This window comes from Lupinus angustifolius, chromosome LG15 (genome assembly GCF_001865875.1).
Source record: "Lupinus angustifolius cultivar Tanjil chromosome LG15, LupAngTanjil_v1.0, whole genome shotgun sequence".
Classification (NCBI taxonomy): domain Eukaryota; kingdom Viridiplantae; phylum Streptophyta; class Magnoliopsida; order Fabales; family Fabaceae; genus Lupinus; species Lupinus angustifolius.
The window spans coordinates 6,955,877-6,965,477 of NC_032023.1; the positions used below are offsets into that span (position 1 = coordinate 6,955,877).

Here is a 9,601-nt window from a genome sequence, read left to right on the forward strand (position 1 = left end):
TTTATAGGCAATCGTGACCGCTTGGCCCCCTTCCTAATCCATGCTGGGCACACCAAACCCTTCAGCATGGGTTTGGCCCATGAGCAAGCAGCTTAGTCAGTTGTTTGGTGTTGACTCACCAAAGCTAGTTGTGAGCTACTTGACCAGACTATTATGAGCTACTCTGAAAAGTGCTCAGAGGTCTTGTCAAGTGAGGTCATGCATGATGTCTTAGTTACTTGGTGGCTAATTCAAGTTGACCCCTTTGTTGGGTTTAGCCCGCCTGACTGCTTAGGTGGCCACACTGAGCTGCCTGCATGAGCAGCTTGTCCTGCTCTGGCCAGGTGTGAGGTTCTAGTTGGGCGGTCCCTAGGTGCACGTTGAGCTGCCTGCTTCAGTAGGTTGGCTTGTGTCATGCTTGAGTCTGGCCATGTAAGGCTTGTGCTTGATCGAGCCATGTTGGTGCTAGATCAGTTAGGTTGTGTTGTGTGTCCATGTCAGGCTACTTAGTGAGCAGCTTCATGTTGTTGGTCCATGCTTGTGGTCAAGCATTTAGCTTGCCATGTGTGCATTAATAGTGGCTTATGTGGACACCTCCTTGCTGGATTATTTCTTTATTTTTTTTCTTCTCTTCATTTTCCCTAGAAACTTCACACAAAGATTTGGAAAAGAGGTGGACAAAAATATACAATCAAAATATGACAATTTATCTAAAAAGTGTTGAATTAAGTTGGTTTTGCATGATTTTCATATGATAAGTGCCATGAAAAGTGTATGAAAATTAGGTATTTATATGAGTTGTTAATCTTATATTAGGACACTAGTGATGTTAGATATAAATGATATTGATGAAATCAAATTTTTGATAGTATTATGAATTAAATCAATCAGATTTTGAAAGGTGGAGGAGGAAAATTTAGTCACAACACTTTTATCAAATTTAATCTTTAATTTAGTTTATTTTTAATTAGTTACAAAATTAAAACCAGAGGGTAAACCCATTAGCTGAAGATTATAATTATTGTTACACAACATAATGTCGTTATATCTTGTGTGGATATGATAACTCTTTCTACTTATGTGTGACAATATGATTCAGTATATCATTGATCAGTTTACTGATTATCAAAATAATGTTGTTATCGGAGACTTGCGTCTTAATATTGAGTATTTTGACAACTTTGTGTCTTAAGCTAGTGTAAATACTTTGGGTTTTATGTAAGTTTGATTGGTTTTACTTTTCTTTCTCTTGTCCGGATAATCTATTCAAATAATGTTTTTTACTCTTGTTCTAGAAAGTAGTGAGTACCTATTTTTTTATCTCCACCTCATCTCCTACAAGAATAAGCTATGCCTAAAGAAAACAACGACAATTAGTGATTCCAAGAAATTACGGGCCGTAACAGTCCAAGGCACCTCACAAGTCTCAATAGACCCTAAAAGAATACAAATCATGTCAAAATAGATACAAAGCTTATTCAACGTATGTATACTAACCCATTTTTTGGACTAGCCCATGAGCATTCATATTCTCACTTGGTTTAGTTCTATTAACAATGTAGAATGGTTGATGTCTTAGAGGAAGAAGATATATTGTTTTTGAAGCTTTTATAATTGTCTTTGATTGGGAAAACTAAGTAATAGTTATTGGACCAACCATCACAAGTGAGGATTGATTGGAGGAGAATTTTATGAACCATTTTCTCTCACAATCCAAAACCATTAAGGCTTAATTAGAAATGTATGTTTTCTCTTGAGGAGAAAATGAATCTCTATGTGAGGCATGAGAGAAATTTAAATCCTTAGAGAGAAGATGCACCAACAGTGAACTTAATGAAGTGGAACTGATTCATAAATTCTACAATAGACTTTAGTGACAATCTATGTTACTGTTACATGCAACTGCGGGTGGTTCCATAAATATAGAGAAAATCATTGTGATCACAAAACTCATAGCTTCTAGCGACCAAAAGGGGAGTTCTGAAGTTAGATGCACAAGATACAATTCTAGCTCATAACAGATGGCTAACCCAATAGATCGACAACTTAGCAAGTCAAAAATCTAACCTACAATGAAACTTAGAGAAATGCTATAAACTCCAATCAGGTACCATCAAACCACAACTTATTCAATTCATCATGAAAATCACGACTTTGCTAGTCTTTCTCCAATTACTACTATCCATGAGGAATAGTTGAACCACTTGGCTAACCAGCTTGGGCCATATGAACTTCAAAGTGAAAATTATTTCAAAGGGAATAATCCTAACCATGGTCAAGGCTGAGAACTTGATTGATGTCTTCCCACCATTTATTTAACATGTCAGCAATATCAATCACCACAACAAGCTAGAAAAATCATATTGGAGGAAACATTAACTCAATTCATGCATTTATCAATGTTAAATCAGAATAATATTAAGACTTCTAGAAAGAACTTGGAGATTCATATTGCTCAATTAGAAGGGCAGCTAGTAGAAAATCAAATAGGAGCATCCAATGTCAACAACGAACCTAATTCTAAGGAGAAAAATAATTCCATCACAACAAGTGACAAGTTGATTGATACAAGTAATGGTGCGGATTTGGTTGAAAAGAGAGTGTTGTTGAAGAAGAAATTGATCATAAAAAGGAAGAAATGAAGAGAGGACTTAAAACAAATAAGAGGGAGAATGTAAATATTAGTGAGAAAAGTTAGTTAGGCAATGAGAAAAAGGAACAAATAATGAAGTGACTCATAATATGAGGCACAAGAGCGGAAAAGGAAAAAAGATGAGAGCTCCTATTGATTCATGTTTGACGAATTTGGATACCATATTGAAGCAATATGGGCATTCAAATATTGTGTTGACTTAGTTGACTTAACTATGTGATCCTTGAAGTTACATAATCCGTCAAGCTAATGACATTAAAGAAGTACTTGTTGGGAGACAACCCAGATTTTTATATTTCTGTTAGTTCTTTCATTTTTCATTTTAATGTTTTGTTGTAGTTAATTTTATGTTTTAAATATTTAAAAATGCTAGGTAATTAAAAGATGAGGATCATCACCATATACCGTTATTACACATGTCTCTTTGGCCTGAGGATAGTCTAAACTTCCTGAAGGGATGGAGCATAAGCAGTTGAATATAGATTTTGGATTATGAGCATCAAATATGTGAAGTTCATATTTTTATTTGTCATTTACCTTGTTTACTTTAGACTTTTGTTGAGAATTGATAGATGCTTGGAGCTTCATAACGTGTTTGAATATTGTTTTGAGTTTCATTGCGAAATGCCATGACTTTTTATCAGGTCGAATGCGTGAGTCAAATTTCAATAAAATAGAATGAAGTGATTGGATCCATGGATTTTGTGGTTATACTCATAGCTAGAATTGCAATTGCAATGCTCAATTATTTATGATCATGTGAGTTTTATTAAATGTTAAATTAGAGAATGCATGGAGTTGTGTGTTATGTACTATTATACATGTGAATCATCTGTCATTGTTTTGTGTTGTTGATTTTGCTTGAGTCTCTGTCTCTCATGGTAGTAGAATACATGAAAATGATCAAGGCACATATATGTTCATATTATAAACCACTTAGACAAACAATATACTAAATAGAATCATCCTTTGCTAACCCAATTGAGTCTGAAAAGCATTATTGAATAACATCCTAAAGCCTCAAAAGAAAAAAATGAATATCTCCCAATTGTAATAGAATAAGAGAACATTCTTGTTTATTTTGGTTATATCTAAGTTAGGGAGTGAAAATCAAATATTTAGAAAAGCGAAATAAAAGCAAAGTGGTTGTAAAAATATGGATAATGAACCACCATTTTCTTTTTGTTTACATGGCAATTAAGAATATCATAAGAAGGGGATAAAGAAAGATAAATGATGATGTGATAAAAAAAATAAAAGGGTCAAGATTAGTGGTTGCATTACAAAAGGGTGTTGAACATGATACACCTATGTGGAAATGAGAAGTGTTGTTTTTGTGTTGTACTTGACCTCTTAACTTTTTAGAGTTTTTATTTATCCAGAAAAATCATGTTCTTTAAAGTTCCACCACATTATAATCTTATTAAGACGTTTGTGGTCCATGTTTCATATATACTATTCATAGGTATTATACATGAGATGACATTTTAAAGGAGTCAATTTAGTCCATGACTTTGATTAATCTTACTCTTTAAAATTGGTTGTAATGAGAATGACAAAATGTTTGACACATGTTCTTTACTTTTATTAAGGAGAAAACGACATACTTTTATGCTATTAATTGGAAAAGGTTTTAGAATCCCTTCATTAGTTAAACTTTTAAAAGCTCAACCTCTCCACTCTCTTTTTAAGACACGTTTCTCTAAAAAAACACATTTTCTTATTCAAAATTGAAGTTTAGTTGCGAAGATTATTGTTTATCTGTTGCAGAATTTCATCAAAGTCTGAACCTTCAACCCTAAAATTTGTGTTCTATTTTTTTGACAACCCTAAAATTCGATCTATAAAAATCTTGCAATACTGAGTAAATGCACTCATGAAGAAAGTGCAACAATATTTTTAGGGTTTTTAAGAAAAGATTGAGACTGTGCAAGCTTCTAAAGGAGAAATTAATTTTTTTACTAACATTTCATCCTTCCTTACTCCATTTCATTCCCCTTTTTATTGTCTGAAATCAATTTGAAATAGAGTGAATAAAATCAACATTATTATATTTACTTATATTTTAGTGAAAAAAATCAACATAATTATGTTTATTTATATTGTAGTGAACAAAATTGGCTCATGTATTCATAGTTGTTACGGTGAAAAAAATGATAACAATTAATATAAATTATTTGATTTTATTTGAATGATTAGGATTAAACTATAAATGCGTATGATTTTTAGAAGTGATTATGAGATCAATAATTATCTTTTAATTTTGATCATCTATATGGTCATAAGACTCAAATTCATTATTTTCATAATTTCAATTTTTATATCAAATTGTTCTTACTTGACTCATTCGATGCATATTATATATTAGATGAGGTTTCATCTATTCAAAATTTGTCACTTAACGAGGGAAATGTGTCTCACAAAGTTGACATATGTATTTGGTATGATTGAACTGAAAAATACTTGATTACTTAAATATTTGTTTTTAATTAATCACAACAAGTGTAGCTCACAAGAACAAGTGTTATTAAGTAATTAATCTATTTTACGGTACATGGTTGTCCCTCCAAACAAATGTGGCTCACAAGAATCAAATATTTTATCTTTTGGTCAATATGAGAATTCGATAGGAAATTACACTATTAAAACAATCATTTCATTAGTAAACTTTCTGCTTGGTTGACAAGATGAACATATTTGTTGTGTCATAAACTGTGTCACTCTATATGTTATTACTTGTGATTAATTATAGAGTTAATTACATTAATATCCCTGAGTTTTAGTGAAATTACATAAACCACCCCTCACTTTTCTACACCTACACAAACCTCCCATAGTCATTACACTAATCACCCCTGCATTAGGAATAATTGTATTTTTTAAATAAAAAATGTGATAAATGCAATTAAGTTAAACAAAACATGATATATTATGAGAAAAATCCAAATAATACACAAATAAATAAAGAGATATTGTTTAAATCACTCTTATACTATGTCGTAAAGAACAAAAAATAAAGAGGTAACAATTCATATATTATTTGGACTTGTCTCCACAATATACCATGTTTTGTTTAACTTAATTGCATTTATCACATTTTTTGTTTAAAAGATTACATTTATTTCTCATGTATGGGTGATCAGTGTAACGAAAGTATAAAAATTAGGGAATTTATGTATGTATAGAAAAGTAAGAGATGATTTGTATAATTTCATTAAAACTCAGGGGTATCAATATAATTTACTCTTAATTATAAAATAATTATTTAAATTAAAAATTTAACATTTAAATATTTTTTCCATGATAATATGTCCATCCGTTTAAGATGTCAGATGGGATGATGTATTATCCATTCATAAACAACCATGGCCTTCCACCCAAATATTTCAATTAGCCCTACCCCTTCGCTTCTATCCTATCTCTCCAAAATAACACAAGTGTCTTCCTCCTCCATGCATGGCTTGTCTTCCCATCACACCCAACACAACCTCAACACTTCCCCATTGCATACCCCAGACCACTACAAACACTCCCAACTCTTACAAATTCCACTTCAACCAAATCTCTTCCCTCTGCAAAGATGGCCAAATCCGCAACGCCGTTCTCTCCCTCGCCGAAATGGAATCAAAAAACTTCCACACAGGACCTGACATTTATGGAGAGCTTCTCCAAGGATGCGTTTACCAAAGAGCTCTTCCACTTGGCCTTCAAATTCACGCGCAAATCATTAAAAGAGGTAAACCCTTCACCACAAACGAGTACATTGATACCAAGTTGGTTATTCTCTATGCCAAATGTGGTGTAGGGGAGGTGGCAAATAGAATCTTTCGCGGGTTGGGAAAGAAGAATGTTTTCTCTTGGGCTGCCATTATTGGAATGCAGGCTCGAAGCTGTTGCTGCGAGGAAGCTCTGTTGAGTTATGTTGAAATGCAAGAGAATGGGTTGTTGCCTGATAACTTTGTTGTCCCTAATGCTTTGAAGGCTTGTGGGGTTCTTGGGTGGGTTGGGTTTGGGAAGGGAATTCATGGGTATGTTGCGAAGATGAATGGTTTCGATGGGTGTGTTTTCGTTGCGAGTAGTCTTGTTGATATGTATGGGAAATGTGGGGTTTTGGAGGATGCAGAAAGAGTGTTTGATGGTATGATTGAAAAGAACAATATATCGTGGAATTCGATGATTGTGGCTTACGCACAAAATGGGATGAACAAGGAAGCAATTAGCCTCTTTCGGAAAATGAGATTTGAGGGTATTGAACCAACTCCGGTTACTTTGTCGGGTTACTTTTCAGCGTGTGCTAATTTGGAGGCTATCATGGAAGGAAGGCAAGGACATGGACTTGTGGTCTTAGGAGGAATGGAGTTAAATAATGTTTTGGGTAGCTCCATTATGAACTTTTATTCTAAAGTTGGTTTGGTTGAGGAGACTGAGCTAGTTTTTAGAAAAATGGTCATGAAAGATGTGGTGACATGGAATTTGATTATATCTAGTTATGTGCAATTTGGGCAGATTGATAAGGCACTTGAGATGTGCCATTGGATGAGAGAAGAAAAATTGAGATTTGACAGTGTGACACTCTCATCTTTATTGACTGCTGCTGCAGATACAAGGGATATAGGATTTGGCATGAAGGGACACAGCTATTGCATTAAAAACAATTTTGATTGTGATGTGGTTGTCTTGAGTGGCATCATAGATATGTATGCCAAATGTGGAAAAATGGATTATGCAAGAAAAGTTTTTAGTCGTGTAATAAAAAAAGATATTGTGCTGTGGAATACAATGTTGGCCGCTTTTGCAGAGCATGGTTTGAGTGGCGAGGCCTTGAGATTGTTCTTTCAAATGCAGCTGGAGAGCATTCCACCGAATGTATTGTCATGGAACTCTGTGATCCTCAGTTTCTTTAGAAATGGTCAAGTTATCGAGGCTCAAAACATGTTTTCAGAAATGTACTCCTCAGGTGTTAAGCATAATGTGATTACATGGACTACTTTGATATCTGGTCTGGCTCAGAATGGTCTTGGTTATGAAGCTATTCAGGTTTTCCGGCAAATGCAGGTAGAAGGAGTTGAACCTAATAGTTTAAGCATAACTTCTGCACTCTCAGCATGCATAAATATGGCATTGCTAAAATATGGAAGGGCAATTCATGGGTATGTTATGAGGCATGATATGTCTCTCTGTCTTTATATCACAACCTCTATAATGGACATGTATGCTAAATGTGGAGCTTTGAATAATACAAAGTTTGTTTTCAACATGTGTTCAACAAAGGAAATGCCTTTATACAATACGATGATATCTGCTTATGCAAGGCATGGTCAAGCTATAGAAGCCCTTGCACTTTTTAAGCAAATGGAGAAAGAAGGTATAGTGCCAGATCACATAACTCTTACTTCTGTCTTGTCAGCATGCTGCCATGGGAGATTGGTGAGAGAGGGTCTAGAGGTTTTCAAATATATGATCTCTGAGCTCCAAATGAAGCCAAGTAAGGAACACCTGGGTTGTTTAATTAAACTTCTTGCTAATGATGGCCAATTGGATGAAGCGGTTCGGATTCTTTTGACAATTCCAAGTGATCCAGATGCACATATATTAGGATCTCTCCTTGCAGCTTGTGGACAAAACCATGATATTGAACTCGCAGGTTATATAGCAAAGTGGTTATTGAAATTGGAGCCAAATAATTCAGGAAATTATGTAGCTCTGTCAAATGTGTATGCAAGTGTAGGCAAATGGGATAAAGTATCAAACATTAGGGGCTTGATGAAAGAAAAGGGCCTAAGAAAGATTCCTGGGTGTAGCTGGATTGAAGTTGGACAAGAACTTCATGTATTTATTGCTAGCGACAAATCACATGCTGAAACAGAGGAGATTTATATGATATTGCATTTGTTGGGATTTGATATGCATTACGCAAAATATGCCCCTTATAGTACTGAACCAACTCCCGCTTCTTTTAATATAAGGTCTTGACTTCTGTGGTGGAATATTTCAAATGCATTTGCTTCAGATGTTATCGAAGAACTATGAACAAGGAAGTACATTACTAGCTTCAAGGGTTGTATCTCCTAACTCTCCAAGTGGTTGGCAGTAACACCCCTTCACTTCTAATTTTGTAATATTCATCTATTTTGACCGTGCTGCCATACACAAGATTGTCAAGTGAGTATGAATAGCTATCTAATTTAAAACTGCTCAAAAGCAAAAAACATGGTCTAAAGTTTTAAACCCTAAACAGCGGGGTGTTGACAAGTGGAAATTTGCTTGGATTAGCTGGAATGACATTTGCAAACAAAGGGAGGATGGTGTTACGGGTGAAGACAATTAGTCCAGAAGGAGACCTTGGGGAATATGGTCTTGGTGTCAAGATATGGTCCAGTTTTGGGAAGAGGTGATACCATGAATTCCTGGGGTAATTTAAACAATTGCTCTATGTCATGGAGAGACCTATGCAAAATCAAACGTGAAAATGGTTCTTCTAGTTGGTTGAATGTGGGACTGAAGAAAGAGATAGGTAATGGTGTGAGGGGGGACACTTCGTTCTTGCATGATGTTTGGTTAGGGGAAGATAAACGAAGTATTTTTGTACAATAGGTTGTATAACTTATCTATGCAAAGAAACAACTTATTAGTAGAAATGGGAACGTGGGAGGGTGGAACCTGGAAATGGAACCTATAATGAAGAATCATTTCTGTGGGAGGAAGATTTAGTCACTGAGTTGATGGGTTTAGTTAATGGTGTTAGTCTAAAGAGTGACTAGGTGGATGAATGGAAGTGGATTCATTTAAAAGGTGAGTCTTATACATGTAGATCAACTTATTTATTGCTGCAAAAGCAGAGGGATGTTAATCTTGTAAATTTTCCTACCTCAGACTCGGCTGTGTTCGTAAAATTTTGGATTTGCTTTGTTCCAATGAAAGTCTTGGGTTTGGTTAGAAAGAAATGTTGGATAGACTACCAACTAAGGT

General features: G+C 34.7%; 1 protein-coding gene across 1 annotated transcript; it reads left to right on the plus strand.

Moving 5' to 3' along the window:
- Nucleotides 6,017-8,629, plus strand: LOC109328535 (pentatricopeptide repeat-containing protein At5g55740, chloroplastic). Its single transcript, XM_019562041.1, has one exon. The coding sequence runs from the start codon at nucleotides 6,089-6,091 to the stop codon at nucleotides 8,603-8,605; it is 2,517 nt and encodes an 838-aa protein (XP_019417586.1). The 5' UTR covers nucleotides 6,017-6,088; the 3' UTR covers nucleotides 8,606-8,629.